Source organism: Cervus elaphus, chromosome 18, assembly GCF_910594005.1.
Source record: "Cervus elaphus chromosome 18, mCerEla1.1, whole genome shotgun sequence".
In the NCBI taxonomy this organism is placed as follows: Eukaryota; Metazoa; Chordata; class Mammalia; order Artiodactyla; family Cervidae; genus Cervus; species Cervus elaphus.
Genome location: NC_057832.1, coordinates 102,814,232 through 102,833,351, shown reverse-complemented (window position 1 = coordinate 102,833,351; position 19,120 = coordinate 102,814,232). Strand labels below are relative to the sequence as shown.

At 39.1% G+C, this 19,120-nt stretch overlaps 1 protein-coding gene across 2 annotated transcripts in view; it reads left to right on the top strand.

Moving 5' to 3' along the window:
• The window catches only part of CHCHD3 (coiled-coil-helix-coiled-coil-helix domain containing 3), a 281,405-nt gene that overhangs the window by 171,937 nt on the left and 90,348 nt on the right, over positions 1-19,120 (top strand). The window contains exons 5-6 of one of the 2 annotated variants that reach the window (XM_043873518.1): positions 3,798-3,812; positions 5,731-5,814. In XM_043873518.1, the coding sequence (XP_043729453.1) occupies positions 3,798-3,812; positions 5,731-5,814 (99 nt within the window). The remainder of the gene's footprint in view (positions 1-3,797; positions 3,813-5,730; positions 5,815-19,120) is intronic. The other variant, XM_043873519.1, reaches the window with a different exon arrangement.

Below are 19,120 nucleotides of genomic sequence, written 5' to 3'. Positions count from 1 at the left end.
TCTTACAAGATTTAAAATGATAAGAAGTGTAGTTACAGGGATTTCCTGTTTAGATTGATTTAGAATTGTTGCGTTTTCTCAGTTTTAGTAATTTCTGTCTTCATAACCTCCTCCCATGGAAAATTGAGCTGATACCTGCTTTGTTTTCTACCTTGAGGTATTGAAATTGAACGCTGGCCTTTAAAGAACTTTGTCATTTAAAATATGTAAGTTTTCCCATAGCACCAGCTCTCCCCTCACATGCCTCGTATGTGATGTGTGAAGTAACAGTACTTGCTCGGAGCTGAGTGATTATGATGTCACTGCGTTGCCAGTGCTCTGTGCCCTGTTCCTTATCTCAGCCTCCCGGAGCAGCCAGGCCTAAGAGGGCCGAGCTGCCATGCCCAGAACCTGTCACTGTGAAGATTTCTCTAGGAGCATACATGGAAAGGTACATGCAAACTATCTTTATGTCACAGACGGAATCCCAGTGTTCACTTCTCTTAACTTACTGTATCATTTGTTGTTAACAGCTTCAGGTCTCTTCTGAAATGAGGAAAGTCTTTTAAGGAAGTACGTACGCGTTGTGTACTTCATTTTGAATCTGGCTACCAGCACCGAGTGCAAACATCAAAATGTTTATGTGTTGGGTTTCTTAAAATTCGATTTCCTTATTTTCTTTCTCTTGTATATGGCACACTCCAGTTTTCCATAATGATCCATTTAGGCGCTTTCTGTCATGTTTTCAAGCCCAATCACATTATCCAGAATCTAACAGAATCTGAAGACTAATCAGCACACGTTACTTCTTGAGAAGGAATAGTGAACCAGAGACGGTGGGGGAAATTTTTTATATCCATCTTTTCCCCTAAGAAACGATCCTCCTGTAACAGTGAATAACGTTGTAACCCTCTTCATTGTCATTTGTTCGTTTACAATGATTCCATATCTGTCAGACCGTTCTACGTGGAAGTTTCATTCCCTGCAGTTGGTTTACCGCTTTTTCTTAAGTCGTGTGTGACTCTTCATCCTCGGCAGCTATTAGTTTAGTCAGTGTATCCCAGGCTTATTTAAGTTTCCAGGTTCGTGCTGTGTGACTTTCTCTCCCGGCCTCACATTAACTGTTTCAAAGCAGTGTGCCACTGAGGTGGTGTGGCCGTGTTTCTGGCTCTGTTCTCCCCAGCAGATCGCAGGCTATTGATTCTGTTGACAGTCTAAGGGAAAGACCTGGGATGTCAGCCTGTGGTTGGGTGTTTTCAGGCCTTCGGAGGTGGTTCGTCTTTAGTGTGCATATCTCAGCTTTTGATGTGTTTCTTTAACAAAATTCCAAGGATTACATCTTACGATGTGGGTGTTTCTGCATATCTTTCATTTAGGTGGTAATCAACCTTTCAAAATTAAATTTGGTGGTTAGTGTGGTCTCTTTTAGGCCGAAGCTGTATAGTTGTGATACTGAATTCTTAATGTTTTCTAAATAGCCATAATAGAATATCTATTTCATTTTTTTTCTTAAAAAAGAAATCTCAGTGTGCAGCACTATGTGAACAAAAGCAACATTACTTAGTGTAAATGGTTTAAGAACCATGGTTGGTAATGTCATGCATTGAATGGGGAGATAATCAAGTCCTTATACATTTAGCATTTACTAGGTAAAATAATTTTCCATGCTGTAAATAACTGCTCAAGTTGTTAAATTTGTTTGTTAGTATTAGCCACTTAATTACTCACTCTTTTGTCTTTTGTACCATGTTAGATTTCTATCTGATAATCACAGATAAATGTATGTGATAATAATGTTTAAAGATTTTTGATTAAAGATATATAACTTTATTACAGAGATTTTGGAAAATAGAGAATAGTCTAAGTAAGAAAACTATCCCACTGTGCATATCATATCCACTGTTAACGTCTCAGTATATATTACACTTTTTCTGTGTCTACATAACTAGGTGCTCAGTTTTTCCTGTCCTTCCCTTCTCCCCTCCCCCCACCCCCATTTCTTCACCAAAATTAGGAATTTAGTGTACCTGGTAATTTGTGACCATTCCCCTCCCCTTAATATTTTGAGTTAAAGAAATCAATTATTCTATTAAAGCAGTATTTTTTAATGGCTCTCAATGTTTGATCATTATGGCCAGACTCAAGTCTTTATAATAAAGAGCCTGTTGTTGGACCATATCTTATATACACACACCTCTGTTGTTCCCAGTTTTTTGTTGCTTTAAATAATGTTGGCAGTATTTTCTTAGGTATAAATTTTTGTGTGCTTTTCTTAGTATTTCTTAAAATTAAATGCCTAGAAGTGAAATTAACTAACTGATAAGCAAATTAACATTAGTAAAGATATATATATATTTATAAAATTATTTTCATAAATTTTAATATGCTTTATTTGGATTAACTTAAAAATTTTATATTGTTAAATTCACTGTTTTGCGATACAGTGTTGTTTGAGTTTTGACAAATGCATGCACTTGTCTAACTACCATAATCAAGAAGGAGAATTGTTTCCTCACCTCAGAAAATTCCCTCCTTTGTCTTTTGACTACGAAGTGTGTTTATTTTTAATACGGGAAATGTAAGGAAAAAAAATAATTAGAAACCCCTCATAAGCTTATCACCCTGCTATAACCTCTGTTGACATTTTGTTGAATATCCTTCTGTTCTTTTATTTCTTCTTCCCTGCAAAAAAAGAGATCATACTCCCCTTTCTGTTTATAGTCTTTTTCTTTTTTTTACTTAGTATATTTTGAGTATATTTTAATTTAACCGTTAGATCGGTTTTTGTTTCTGTTTCTTTGCAATTCTAATTAATCTTATCATGAATATCTTTGCATATTGCCATAATTACTTAAGTCCTAAAAGTAGAGTGTTTAGATCTCAGTGCATATGTACGGTTTTCAAACTTATTTACATTTTGTCAAACTGATTTTTAAAATGCTTATGCCAATTTATATTCTGACGAACAGTGTCTTGAAGAGAATGTTTTTCATGTATCTTGGGCAGTATTATTTTTATTTTATATTTTTAAATCTGATAGATGAATTATGGAATTTTATTTTAATTTTCATTTTTGATTTCTTGTGGGTTTTTAAAAAATGTGTTATGTACATTTTTGTGCAGATTGCTAGTCTGTGTCACTTGACTGTTTTTCTCTTGACTCTTTTTGGGGATGGAGAGCTTATTTTTTAAGTGCTTTTTATGTGAGCAATACTAATTTCACTGTTAGGGGTTAGTATTCTTTTCATTTGCTTGTTCATTTTGTTTAATGTTTTTTATTTTATGGAGGTTCTCATAAATCCATCCTTCTGCATTTCCTTTATATTTGGGGGGTATGTGTTGAATTTAGACAGATCTTTCCTCTTTAGATCACATAGTCTTGCATATTTTCTTCACATATAATTTTATCAAAAAATTCTTTCTCCATTGCTACTACTCCATTACAAGTACATTATTACTATTCTTCTTATACTCCTGTTAGACTAGTAAGGTTTTTACTGTTATGTCAAGGAGCCATAGATTATGTGCTTGCATATGTGTGTATTTTTTATTTAATCTCATTATTTGGTTTTTAAATTATTCTTATACTTTCAAGAAGCATGAACTTTTTCATTGAAATCTTCTATTCAAACAGAATTTAATAGTACAATAATATTCAAATATGTGCAAAGTTAAGCAAGTCCTCTTATTTTTTTCCCCATTGTCTCCTTTGGCTTGCATTTTAGGTAAATACTATCCATCTGATTTCTTGGTTGACATTTGGGGAAAAAGTGTTTCTCCTGGTAAATAACTGTTTCTCTGTTTTTTACATGCCACAGGATATTGAAATCAAAGTAAGTAGCAAAACAATTACCTACAACAAATGTGCAAATGAACTCACCTGAGTTAAGCATGTAGTGACAGTCTCCCTTACACAGGTTGAGCCAGGAGAACCTTGATCGCCTTGCATGGCAAAAGAATGGGAATGCCAAGATATTTATTTTGCTTATTTCTTAAAATTTCTAGTCAGGCTTGTGTTCAACATTCATTGACCAAAAAATATGTTAAAAACTTTTCTAATGTGGGTAATGTAGGGAGGTTTGCTCTCAGAAATAAAGGTCATTTAAATATAATAAAAATAGAAGCAGCAGTTTAAAAAATGCATTTTTCATTGTCCCTCCCCCAGTTTATTGAGATATCATTGACCTACAGCAGCGTGTGTGAGGTGTACAGCATAACAGTGGTTTGACTTACACACCTCCTGCAGTGATGACCGCAATAAGTTTAGTAAATACCCATCATCTTCATATAGACACAGCATTAAAGAAGTAGAAAAAGATGTTTTCTCTTGTGGTGGGAACTCATAGGATTTACTCTCTTATGATCTTTATAAGGTAGAACAGTATTAATGATCTTATCATGTTGGGCATTACATTCCTAACGTTAATTTATCTTATAACTGGAAATTTTTATCTTTTGACCACTCTCATCTATTTACCCCCCTCTCTCCCCCTCACCTCTGGTAGCTACAAATTTGATCTCTTTTTCTCTGAGTATTTTCATTCGTTTGTTTTTGAAGTATAATTGACCTGCAGGACTATGTTAGTTCTTGATATACACCATTGTGATCTGATATTTCTGTATATTGGAAAATGGTCATCATGATAAGTCTGGTTGCCATCTGTCACCATGCAGAGATATTACATAATTAGAGACTTACAGACTACATCCCCCAACTGTAGTACATTTCACAGTTGTGAATCATTCATTTTGTAACTGAAAGTTTGTATCTCTTATTTACCCTCACTTGTTTTTCTCCTCCCCCAGGTGCCTCCTCTCTGACAGCCACCTGTTTCTTCCCTATATCTATGACTCTGCTTCTGTTTGGCTATATTTGTTCATTTGTTTTGAGTTTTAAATTTCACATATAGTGAAATCATACAGTATTTGCCTTTCTTTATCTGCCATTTTACTTACCATAATACCCTCTCAGTCTATCCGCTTTGTCCCAAATGACAAGATTTCAAAGAAATGCATTTTTAATTTAGCTTCAGAAACATCCATAAGAAAGCATTATTTTTTTCAAGGATAAAGATTTTATTGCTTGAGTTTTAATTTCATTAAAAAGATAAATTAGTAGGATAACTAAGAGTTATAAAATTACTTTTATTATTTTACTTTTAATTACTTAAAATTATTCAAATAAAGAATTAGAATGGTTTTTGCCCTTTTTGCCAAAGACAACTATGCCATTAAAAAGGAAGTAGACCGATACATTTATTTATATGCTGGTTTCACTGGGTATTTTAAGGGTTCTCGTATGGAAGGTTTATGTAGGGTTCTCGTACGGAAGGTTTATGTACAAAATGTTATATAGGCATTTTTTTATTGCTCAAGAAAGGTTAATAACTCTCTGTGTCTTTTGCCTGGGATAAAAATCAAAGTTTTATTAAGCAAAATATTAATCCTTGAAATTACTCTTCAAAAGAGAAGTTAAATAAAACTGTCTGTGCTGTAGTCTGACATTATCAGAAACATTTGGACAAAGTAGGACACAGCTGTTACAGTTTAAAAAAATACAATGCAGGCCCATTCTTTACATTTAAATACATCAGTCATCATCTTATAAATGTTTTTTCTATAGCAGAGACCTACTAGCCTGCAAAAAATCTTCATCTTTGTATACGTATTTCTAATGCAATTTATACTTAACTTTTGCTTTGCTGTTACTGCTTTTTCTTAATATAGTGTATTTTTCATTTCTTTTTTTAGGCTAAGCAGCTGGAAGAGAAAGATCGGGTGATAAAGAAGCAGGATGCATTCTACAAAGAGCAGCTGGCTAGACTGGAGGAGAGGGTATGACTGTTTCTTGTCCGTGATTCTCTTCTCTTAACCACATCTGCAGTGTTCCCATGGGTGTATTTAAAAATCAATACATTAGAACTGTAACCACTTTTCCTAGTTAAAAAGTGGCCAGGAAGTAAAGAAGCCAACCAGGGCGATCATTCTCGAAGATAATGTCATTTCTACTTTGGTAGTTTTGCGTATTGTTGTGTTACTGGTTCGTTGATAACATTTTACTACTCAGGAACTCCCCCCAAATATTTTCCCCTATATGTTTAGAAGCTGCATTGTCTCCAGGTCAAGCAGTAGAGTGCTATTCTGGGCTCTGCCAAACACTGACTAAACTTGAGCACATTCTTAGAAGCGGAAATGTTTTGAAGGATAAACTGTCTTTGTGAAAGCTCAGTTTCATTGCACTTGTGGCCAAGAAATGAATGTCTTTTTCAAAACTGGTGGACAGAAGCTGAACAGTAGGACTCAGGAGAAGAGTTAGGTGGAGAGTGGAGGAAGTACCTCTGGTTTCTATGACTATAGAGTTCAACAGACTCGAGGAAATTGAGACTGAAACAGGAGGAGGCAGTGGGCTTAAGATTGGAAATTTGGGGACCCAGTCAGTGCACCTATTCAAGGAAATACTTTATTGTCTAGGATAATTTCATACCTAGACCATGAGGTTGCAAAGCTGGTTTTCTCTTTGCTTTGATTGAGACCTCCAAATTTGATTTGAAATAGCATGTTTAGTAAACAAAAAGTAGGTTAACTAAGAAATAGACTGTCAAACTCCATTCAGTATAAATATTTGTATGTTGTCTTCATCTCTCTCTATGTCACTGAACTTAGTACTTCTTGAATGTAGAGACCATTTTCTCATTGATTCAGCAGATGTGTGTATATGTCAGGCCCTAGTAGTGCCAGAGATAAGCTAATGAAGAAAGTGAGCTAACCTGCTGCCCTTCTGGAGCTTAAATTCATTAAAACCCTGTCAACATGTTGAATGGCAGATTATAATAACATGCAAACAGTGAAGTGGAAAGAGGAGTCCCAGGGCCTAGGAATGTAGATGTGGGGCTGGGTGGAAGGACCTTTCTAAGAGCTATCTGGGTGTGGGAAGCAGGCCAGGACCAAGCCCTGAAGCAGGGTTGTGCTTGACATGTTTGGAAAGGCTAGATGGCTTGTGAGTTGCTGTCTTCAGTAAGAACTGAAGCAAGAGGGACTTATTAGGTTGATGCAAAGGTAACTGCAGTTTTGGACTGTGAAATTTTAAATCATTATAACTAGGCTCAAATATATCTTTATTAATCAAAATAGGAACCATCGCAATGAACATATTTTTGCCAAAGAGAAATGACCCTTGAGGTATGGTTTGCAGAGGACTGATTTAGTGCACAGGTTCTGACACCTGGGGGCTTAGATTCAAGTCCCTGAACTGGCATTACCTGCTGCCTATCTCGGAGTATCATATGTAAACTTTAGGTTTCCTCAGCTCTAAACTGAGGATTTAGTAGTACCTACCTCACTAATTTGTAAAAAGAGATAATTCTCAAATTAGCTGTAAGACTGCCCAGGACAGAGTAACCGTTCAATCAGTGGTAGCTCTTCTTTTACTTCTATCCCGAGCACTGTTTCTGATGTAATGAGTAAATATTATCTGAATCAAATGAACGAGTGAAAGTTTTTGAGGTGATTAACCAGGAACCTGCTTTTCCCCCACCCAATGATATTTTTCTGTGCCTTCAAGTATTACTGTGCTAGGTATGTTTTGACGTTCTCATTGATCACTGTTACATACAAGAAAAGGCACTTGTAAATATTCACCCATTTCTCATAAATGACGAATTTCCTAGAGATATTCAGTGATTGGTTTGAGGCACTGAGAGGATGGATTTACTCTTGGCCAATTAAAGATGGCGCTAGTGGTAAAGAACCCTGCTGTCAGTGCAGGAGACATAAGAGAAATGTGTTTGATCCTTGGGTTGGAAAGATCCCTTGGAGAAGGGCGTGGGAATCCACTCCAGTATTCTTTTCCTGGAGAATCCCATGGATCAGAGGAGACTGGCCGTCTACAGTCCATGAGGTCGCAAAGAGTCAGACCACAACTTAGCAACTAAGCCTCCACCACATGTAATACCTCTCACATTCTTAAAAAGTTTATCTCACATCTCTGTCAGCTTTGATAAAGCTGGCAAGATTTGCAATGAAACAAGTATTTGAAAAACTTTAAAATGGCTTTGTCAGTGAAGAGTTGATACCTTTGCATATTGGTTCTAAGAAGGGTGAAATTGGTGTACAGGTAAATTACACTTATTACTCCTCATGAGTTGGAGAAAGGAAGAAATTATCTCAGATGTCTGGGGAACCAGCTGATATGAATATCAGGGCGGGGGAAAGCTCCATTCACACAAGGGAATGTCTAATTGATAAGGAGTGTATTAAAGTAGAATCTAGAGACATCCCAAGCTGTATTACAGAACTGCTTGTGTTTAAAATGCTCAGTAGACTTGGGTTCATATTCTCAAATGACCATAAATTTCTCACTTTAAAAGAAGCAGAATGAGATATTAAGATAACTCTTAGGGATATCATGCTGTAGTTGGATCATGAAATTTGCATCAAGTCAAGGAAAATGAATAGCTGAGTAATAAGATTATGAGTCATCAAAAAGTGATAATGTACAGATGGTTAACAAACACATGAAAAGATGCTCAACATTGCTCATTATTAAAGTAATGCAAATCAAAACTACAATGAGATATAACCTCACACCGATCAGAATGGCCCTCATCAAAAAGTCTGCAAACAATGAATGCTGGAGAGGGAGAAAAGGAAACGCTCTTGCACTGTTGGTGGGAATGTAAATTGATACAGCCACTATGGAAGGTGGTATGGAGATTTCTTTAAAAAACTAGGATTTTAAAACCACCATATGACCCAGCAATCCCACTCATAGGCATATACTCTGAGGAAACCAAATTGAAAGAGACACATGTATCCTATTGTTCATTGCAGCACTATTTACAATAGCTAGAACATGGAAGCAGCCTAGATGTCCATTGACAGATGAATGGATAAAGAAGTTGTGGTATATATACACAATGGAATATTACTCAGCCATAAAAAGGAACACATTTGAGTCAGTTCTGTTGAGGTGGATGAACCTAGAACCTTTTATACAAGGTGAAGTGAGTCAGAAAGAGAAAGATAAATACCATATTCTAACACATGTATATGGAATCTAGAAAAGTGGTACTGAAGAGTTTATTTACAGGGCTGTAATGGAGAAATAGACATAGAGGATAGACTTATGGACATGGGGAGAGGGGAGGAGAGGGTGAGATATGTGGACAGAGTAACATGGAAACTTACATTGCCATATGTAAAATAGACAGCCAATGGGAATTTGCTGTATGGCTCAGGAAACTCAAACAGGGGCTCTGTATCAACCTGGAGGGGTGGGATGGGGAGGGAGATGGGAGGGAGGTTCAAAAGGGAGGGGATATATGTGTACCTGTGGCTGATTCATGTTGAGATTTGACAGAAAACAACAAAATTCTGTAAAGCAATTATCCTTCAATAAAAAATAAATTTTTAAAAAGTGATAATTATACAATTACTGTGGCTGCTAATGTAGCTGATAGGCAGATGGTGTGGTGGTCTTAGAAGTCATCCTGGGAATAACTGTACAAGATTCCATGTCCCCTCTTCATTAATAGACCACCTAGTATTCAGCTGATGCTTTCACCAGTTCATCTAGTTAAAAGAGAGAAAGATAAGTACTTGTATCCACTTTTAAACTTACATTTTTAAACAGGAACCTGGACTTCATAGTCGGTTAAATGATTCTGCAACTTGTATAATACCACAACCATTTTTCCTTACATTAGCCACTGCTGGATTCCACATTTTGCATCTTTTAACACACGGTTTGCAGAATTTCTAACAGAAATGGTTAGACATTGTACTATTTTCATTGTCATCACAAGAAAAATCCTCCTTACAATCTTCTGCATTAAGTTTAGAAAGTGCCTCATCTTTGCACACCTAAATGTCTCTCACATACTCCAAGGTGAAATCCAACTGGAAAAAATTCAACTTAGGTACTTTTAGGAATGGCAGTAATAAACAAAAATATGATATTACAAAAATGGACAGAAGACACCGAGGTTAAATACCACAGATGTAATTTTATGATTTTCAGTATCTTGTGCACAGTGGAAAATATTCTTTTTATAAAAAATATTTCTTTCTTTGGCTGCACTGGGCCTTAGCTGTGGCACGCTGGATCTTTGATCTTCACTGCAGCATGTGGGGTCCACCGCCCTGACCAGGGATTGAACCCTGGGCCCCCTGCATTGGGAGTGCAGAGCCCTAGCCACTGGACCACCAGAGAAATCCCGGAAATACATATTCTTTAAGGGGCAACAGCTTATATTTTGGAGAAGGCAATGGCACCCCACTCCAGTACTCTTGCCTGGCTAATCCCATGGACGGAGGAGCATGGTAGGCTGCAGTCCATGGGGTCGCTAGGAGTTGGACATGACTGAGCAACTTCACTTTCACTTTTCACTTTCATGCATTGGGGAAGGAAATGGCAGCCACTCCAGCGTTCTTGCCTGGAGACTCCCAGGGACAGAGGAGCCTGGTGGGCTGTCATCTATGGGGTCACACAGAGTTGGACAGGACTGGAGCGACTTAGCAGCAGCAGCAGCTTATATTTGTTAAGCTCTTTCTTACCTCATGTAGGTATGCCCTAACTGAAAAAAAGCTTGAGTATCAATTCCCAGTGGTTGATGTAAGAAGATTGAGAGTATTAATTCCTGATCAGTGATTGATGAAAGGAATCATGGGGCAGCTTTTGAGGAAAATGTTCTTAAATGCCTTTGCCTGCACCTTCGCCAATCCCTGTGGGGCCTCTCTGGTGTCTCAGACAGTAAAGAGTCCACCTGCCAAGCAGGAGACCTGGGTTTGATCCCTGGGTTGGGAAGATCCCCTGGAGAAGGGAATAGTGGGAACCCACTCCAGTCGTCTTGCCTGGAGAACCGCATGGACAGCCGAGGCTGGTGGGCTGCAGTCTCTGGGGTTGCAAAGAGTCAGACACGACTGAGCCACTTTCCCTTGCAACTCCCTCAGGTAATTCTCCATAATGCTTTATGTGTTTCTCTTAACGTGCCAGGTTTATGCTGATTGTCATTAGTTATCTGTGTTTATCTGGTGAGCACCTTAAGGATAAAATCATTCTCTTATTTCTGTATTTTCCACAACTCACATGCAGTGAGTGAATCTTGCAGTTCCTAAGTTTATGCCATAAGGTTAGATCCAAGCCATTCATGTACAGTTTGTAAGTATTTGCAAAATATTTAGTTTCTTTTTCATTAGTTAAATTAATGATCTAAATCTGTCCTTTGAAAATATCAAGTTTAACTTTGAATATCTGGATATGTACAGCGTCTTCATCATCCTCATAGCTAACAATAAGATCCTTTTAAGTATTTATGTTGTGTGGGGCACTTTGCATGGATTATATCATTTTATTCTCATAAACAACCCTAGGATGCTGTCAACCCTGTCGTTTAGGTGAAGATCCTACAGGTTCAAGTAATTTGCCCGAGAATATACAGACAAAGGGCTTCCCAGGGGGCTCAGCGAGAAGAAACCCATCTGCAGTGATGGCGGAGCCGCAGGAGACACGGGTTCAGTCCCTAGGTTGGGACGATCCCCTGGAGAATGGCTGCCCACTCCAATATTCTTGCCTGGAGAATCCCCTGGACAGAGGAGCCTGATGGGCTGCTCAGTCTATGCATGAGTTCAGAAAGGGTCAGACAGGACTGAAGCGACAGAGCACATACGCACGCATACAGTCAAAATGTGACCTGAATTTGACCCAGGTCCAACACCTGAGCTGTTAGCCATTGTCCAGTACCATCTTTAATGTTTCTCAGTTCTGCACTTGAGAAGTTGTAACTTAACTCCTTCTGGCTTCTAATACAGTGTTTTAGGTCCTGTTGTTAAAACTTGATCAGTGTTACCATATAACCTGGAAGTGTTTAGCATTCAAAATGCTTAATTCCACCCCACCTTCCCCCCCCCCCGGATTTGGCACTTCCTGGGAAAATTTGACCAAAAGGGCAGCAGCAAGGTCATATTACTTAGCAACTGTGGCATGACACCCCCAAGAATTACTTTAATGTCTAGTTGTGCTGCTTGTACCTTGAAGGAAGGAATTCATAGTAATTCAGGGAGTTTAGAAATGTCTTTGGGGCCTGCTATTCATTCATAGGTTCACAGTGTTGCCTTGGGATAATCTGATTCCATCTCTAGGATGAAAACAAATTTTCTGTTTTATCAGCTGTTTGATGGTTATTTCATGAAAATCTGAATTTGCCTGCTCCTGAAACATCCCTTGCCTGGGTATTCTTCAGAAGAAGGTGTATTTTCCCATAGTCTGTTAGCCCTCTGGAAAGGAATGGAGAGGCAGGACTAAGTCCATGGTATAAAAGGACAGAGTCCAGTTTCTTCCAGGATCTTCTGGGATGAAGGACCCCTCCCTCCCTCTCCCAGGATATCTAGAGATGTGCATTCTTTGATGATGAGTGTGTCTTGCATGTCTAACTTCTCAATTATAAACTTGAATTGAGTTGCTCTATGTTATCCACTTTGCTCTTGGTGTTCCTAAGAATGGTGGGGTTTGGCACAGCATGAAGAGAGCTATAAAAGCCCTAGTGGCTTGAGTAGCCGAGGGAGATCAGAGAGCTTAGTTGGATACCATTACAGTGTTCAGATCAACAGGGTAGTGCGGTTTGTATTGTTTCCAGTTTGCAGGTTCCTCTGGATTTCAGCAACTATTTGCATACACACTGCCATCAGCCCCATACAATTAAGAAGGAGAGGGAATTGTACAAGCTGAGCAAAAGAGAGGGATGCAAAGAGAATGGTGGAAAATAAATTGTCATTAAGAAGAAAAGTACTTTACTAGTTCATCACCTGTGGAGAGAGTTGCTAATTAAATTCTAAGGTCATGCTTACATCAAATGAGCAAGTTTTCAAAGCCTTTCACTTACAGTGGGTGGCGTATCTTCTATTGCATCACAGCGTTGGGCTCATCTGTATGATTAATTGGCTGTTTTGATTGCTTGACTTCTTCTTTGTCAATTGGTACCTTCATTTCTGTGTTCCTCTCTGCAAAGCTTGGGGGAGGTGGGAAATGCCATGAATGATGATAAAGAGAAATGACAACAGAACAGATTATTGCCAGCCCTGTGTGCTCCTTATGGAAAGAAACTATTGGTGCTTTTGTACTATCAGATGAAGTCTGTCATTGTAAAAAGATTTCATTGAGTGGAGCTGGGTTAGCCATTTCAAGGGATTAATACAGGATGGAATTTCAGTCAGACCACTGGCATCTGCGATCCTAAAACATGAAGATTCTTTCTTGAGGGGGGTGTAGGGCGATAACTACTAGACTCAATTTAAGAGATAAAAAAGCCCTTTGATATTCTCCCTCTTAGGTACTTTCTAAACAGTTGTCCACGATCCTAGGTCATATGGGTAGCTCATATACACTGAATTGTGTGTATGTTTTGGCCAGGCACTGAGATATAGCAAGTTTAACTCAATAGTTAAAAGCATTACTTGGTGGGAGATATTCCTTAGTAGTTTATTCTAGTTTGCACTTGTCAATCTAGAGAGAGAGATTATTCCTTTGACACTTGGAAATTTTGTGCTGGCCTCCTCATTCATCTTTGAAACCAGGGCAGCTTCTCTAGTTACCAAGAGTTGCAAGAAACAGATAAAGCTCTCTTGTCCAAGAGTTTGTACGTTGAAGGCATAAAAACCAATGTCACTTTAAATTGTATTGCTGTTACAAATGACTGAGATTTCAGTGAAGTGGTTTTTAGCATATACCTTTTGTTACTCGATGAATTTTTTTTTTAAATCATTAACAAGTATTGATAGTTCAAATAAATGTACTTAGATATTAGCGGTTAGGTAGAGAAATTAATAAGGCTCAGTATCACTATATCTCTTGTTAATATAATTGAAACAGTTATTTATAACTTAGGTTCGGAGACTGAACCCTTCTGCGCTTTTACTGGGCTCCCTAAAGGAAGTTCATTATTGCAGACTTTGTAAGAGTAGCAAGGAGGGTGGACTTTTTTTTTTTTTTTTCCTCCCTATTTTGTCCTGTAGGGGCAAGAAAATCGATACAGTGGGGATCTTATCCTTAATTCATTATTCAACAAGTCCTCCAAACACATTGGCTTTTCTGTTAACCTCTGAGTTTTCCAATGGGAAATGTGCCGCGGGTAACCTTGAAATGCTTTTTTAATCTGGCTTTAGGGATATGAGAGTTACATTTTTTTTTTTCCGGGATGAGCTGTTAAAAGTGCATCCTGTTAAAATGATCCCTTTAACTGGAGCCAATTTTTCTGTGCCTAACTTTAGAGGAAAGATTTGCAAATCATGGGCTCAGCACTTAATTTGGGGCTCTATTTACCATGTAGGCTGTCAAGAAGTATTAACCTTAAGGTACGATGAGAACATGGAGTACAAAGCTGTGAGCTCATGACACCAAGTGTACCAGGTATTAAGTAGCATTATCCGTCCTGCTCGCTACAGTAAATAGGATTGCACTATTATGATGTGTCAGGGCTTTCGGGGAAATCAAATTTACAAGACACTAAACTGCCATCCTCTCTGCTGAGCGGCTTTATTCTTGGATCTTGCTTTCATATTAATCCTGTTGGTTAGGAAATACTTGTAGCAATTGTGCATGGAAATTATAATTTAATGATCTCTTCCTTTTCTCTATTCAGAGCTTAGCACGGACCACTGTGCTTTGCAGCGATAGCCCCAGGGCTCTGAGAAAGAGATAATGTGCAGTTCCAGCTTTAAAGTCCAGTATTGCCTTTCTGTGAGTGCTTGTAATGATCATAAGTGCTAAGATGCCAACAATATGGGCTGCATACTTTCTCAGCTCTTCACATCTCCTTTACCTTGTGAGAGGCTGTACAGTAAAATAGATTCTGTTTACCATGACAGTTTTTCAAATGATATGCCACTTGAATGTGTAAAGACAAGGTAGAGAAATGAAGTGTGATGAAATCTAGGGAAAATTAATTCTGCTTTTAAAGATTCTGTTTGTTCTGTCTGGGGAGGCTCAGTAGGCTGTTTGCTTTGAAAAACAATTAATACCCTCTTTCCTTTCTCTGGGATTTTTTCTTGCTATTGATAAGAATGTTGCAGCCAGGAAGGCATTCTGTGTTTCCTGTGTATTTCCTGTGTATGTGATTGAAAATGAGCTAAATCTCTTGAATTTTCTTTGCATCCAATTTCATCATTAGTGATTGTTTTGCTTCTTGATACCGTGTTTATTTATAAATTTCAAATGCACTCCATTTAGGCAAACCAGCCAGTGCTCATTTCCCTATTTTCCTGACTGAAAAATTAAAATGCATGAATATTAATTCTTTTAAAGGAAATTGCAGAGCTGGTATTGGAAAATGCTCTTCTCAGTTTTATGTCCAGACCATGAGCCAGCTGTGCCACTGTAAGGGATTACATCTCAACACATTAGCTTCATTAAGAAGGCTGTATTTGGTCATGAAACATTTGCAGATAATATTATCTCATAACAAAATCAAATAAAAAGTTCCCATATCTGAACTTGGCATGTAAAGCAGATTGGCATGGTAAGGACAACGTGAAATGAAGGGATTTAAATCTAACCTGACCATGGAGACTGAGATAGGAGTTTAACCTTGGTGGTGTTTATCAGAATTGGGTGGGGGCAGGGTTTGAGGGGATCCTTGACATTCACCATTCATTCGAACACACATTTGTTAATCTCCTCTGGTGAGACAGGAACTGTACGTAGATACAGTGACAAATACAAGCAGCGCCAATACCTGTTGGCATCTGCTACAGAGCTTTTGATTGCCACGGTGGATTCATGTAGCCTTTGCTAGGCTTTCTTCCAGAGTGGAACTGTTTTGTGAGGAGATAGCCACTACTTTTGTCCCTTCAAGGTCTAAAGATCAAGGGATTTAGAGAAGAGTTTTGTGGGTTGAAGAGATTCATCAGGTAAATGCTCAGATAAAGACCCAATAAACCAGTTACCTTCAATGGCAGTCTTTGGGAAATAAATGTTAAATATGTAAGTTCCATAAAGACCAGAACTGTTTCTACTTTTTGATCACCATAACAGTGCCTGGCACATAGTAGGTGCTAGATAACTTTTAAAATTAACGTGTTAGTCAGGAAGTGGGATGAGTTCCTTGGCCAAATAATTTTGAAGAATGTTAAGCTTAACTAAGTAGAACAGATTTCTTTACTGTAGTCCTTCTCTGAGTTTATGTACATTCCGAGCTTCCAAGATGAGAATACTGCATGCCATGTTTCAGCATTATACTTGAACCATAAAGTCTCTTTTTCAAGAAACACTCATTAACTTATCCCAGCCCACCATCTGAGATTTTCTGCGCCCTGCATAATGCTACTACTTAGATTTTTTGAGTTCTTTCTGATTTGCATCGTAAAACATAGAGGTCAAGAAGCCATAGAATTTCATTGATAGAGTTCCTAATTTGACGGCTTCTGAGGACCTGCAACCCTCCTGGAATTGCCTGCCTGTATACTGTGTTGTAAAAGAGTGGACAGAGGAGAAAGAGACCCAGGGAGTCTATAGTTCCTCTGGAGGGCTCTGTGTTCTGACTATACTTTTCAGAATCTCTATTCTAGCAGTCTTTGAGAAAGCTATGCCCACAGTAGCTCAGTTTCATCAGGGCCCTCCCACCGCAGGACACAGTTCAGTTCAGTTGCGCAGTTGTGTCCCAACTCTTTGCAACCCCATGGACTGCAGCACACCAGGCTTCCCTGTCCATCACCAAATCCTGAAGCTTGCTCAAACTCATGTCCATCAAGTCAGTGATGCCATCCAACCATCTCATCCTCTGTTGTCCCCTTCTCCTCCTGCCTTCAATCTTTCCCAGCAGGATGCAGAGCCATGCCCATTAACCCAAGAGTCGTACATCCTCATATGAAGAATCGGGCACATAGAATGCCCCCAAGGATCAGGTTCCCCATAGAAGTTTTCTTCTTTTCTCATTAAATCAAGTAGAGTAATTGGATTTCATAAATATTGAATTACCACCATGGATCTTTAACCTACAAGTGTGTGCCAAGACCCAGAGCTGGAGGAATAAGGAACAATATTTTCCCTCCCTTCATGACCTCGAGTTTTCTGTGCCCTTTTGGAAAGACTTTGGAAGCAGTAAGATCTGCGTGCCATGATCAGAAAAATCGTGTAGTCTTTGTGTCCTCTTAAGTTCAACACTCCTTCTCTGTAGTCTCATTCGCCTTCACGCAAGAATCCAGGGAGGATAGTGTGGCCACAGCACTGCCCCCTCACAACTTGTGGTTTCACACCAGATCTCTGCTAGCAATGCCTGGCACATGGTAGGAGTTTGACAGATCTTTGCTGAGTAAACAAATAAAGGAGCTTTCAACAGGTAAAAGGCTTCAATCTCCAGACTGGCCCAGGTACCCTCGATATGCGTCTTCCAGATGACTTAATGGGCACCTCATGCCAAGCTACACCTTATCCTGCAGGTTCGCAGAGATTCAGACCTGGGTCCTTCTGCTCCAGCCATGCCAGCTACTAATATTAATGCAGCAGGCTATCTTACTTCAGTTCACTTCAGTTCAGTCGCTCAGTCGTGTCCAACTCTTTGCGACCCCATGAATCGCAGCACACCAGGCCTCCCTGTCCATCACGAACTCCTGGAGTTTACTCAAACTCATGCCCATCGAGTCGGTGATGCCATCCAGCCATCTCATCCTCTGTCGTCCCCTTCTCCTTCTGCTCCCAGTCCCTCCCAGAATCAGGGTCTTTTCCAGTGAGTCAGCTCTTCGCATGAGGTGGCCAAAGTATTGGAGTTTCAGCTTCAACATCAGTCCTTCCAATGAACACCCAGGACTGATCTCCTTTAGGATGGACTGGTTGGATCTCCTTGCAGTCCAAGGGACTCTCAAGAGTCTTCTCCAACACCATAGTTCAAAAGCATCAATTCTTTGGCACTCAGCTTTCTTCACAGTCCAACTCTCACATCCATACATGACCACTGGAAAAACCATAGCCTTGACCAGATGGACCTTTGTTGGCAAAGTAGTGTCTCTGCTTTTTAATATGCTATCTAGGTTGGTCATAACTTTCCTTCCAAGGAGTAAGCATCTTTTAATTTCATGGCTGCAGTCACCATCTGCACTGATTTTGGAGCCCAAAAACATAAAGTCTGACACTGTTTCTACTGTTTCCCCATCTATTTCCCATGAAGTGATGAGACCAGATGCCATGATCTTAGTTTGCTGAGTGTTGAGCTTTAAGCCAACTATTTCACTCTCCTCTTTCACTTTCATCAAGAGGCTTTTTAGTTCCTCTTCACTTTCTGCCATAAGGGTGGTGTCATCTGCATATCTGAGGTTATTGATATTTCTCCCGGCAATCTTGATTCCAGCTTGTGCTTCCTCCAGCCCAGCATTTCTCATGATGTACTCTGCATATAAGTTAAATAAGCAGGGTGACAATATACAGCCTTGATGTACCCCTTTTCCTATTTGGAACCAGTCTGTTGTTCCATGTCCAGTTCTAACTGTTGCTTCCTGACCTGCATACAGTTTCTCAAGAGGCAGGTCAGGTGGTCTGGTATTCCCATCTCTTTCAGAATTTTCCACAGTTTATTGTGATCCACACAGTCGAAGGCTTTGGCATAGTCAATAAAGCAGAAATAGATGTTTTTCTGGAACTCTTGGCTTTTTTGATGATCCAGCGGATGTTGGCAATTTGATCTCTGGTTCCCCTGCCTTTTCTAAAACTAGCTTGAACATCTGGAAGTTCATAGTTCACATATTGCTGAAGCCAGGCTTGGAGAATTTTGAGCATTACTTTACTAGCGTGTGAGATGAGTGCAATTGTGTGGTAGTTTGAGCATTCTTTGGGATTGCCTTTCTTAGGGATTGAAATGAAAACTGACCTTTTCCAGTCCTGGGGCCACTGCTGAGTTTTCCAAATTTGCTGCCATATTGAGTGCAGCACTTTCACTGCATCATCTTTCAGAATTTGAAATAGCTCAACTGGAATTCCATCACATCCACTAGCTTTGTTCGAAGTGTTGCTTTCTAAGGCCCACCTCACTTCACATTCCAGGATGTCTGGCTCTAGGTGAGTGATCACACCATTGTGATTATCTGGGTCATGAAGATCTTTTTTGTACAGTTCTTATGTGTATTCTTGCCACCTCTTCTTAATATCTTCTGGTCATACCAT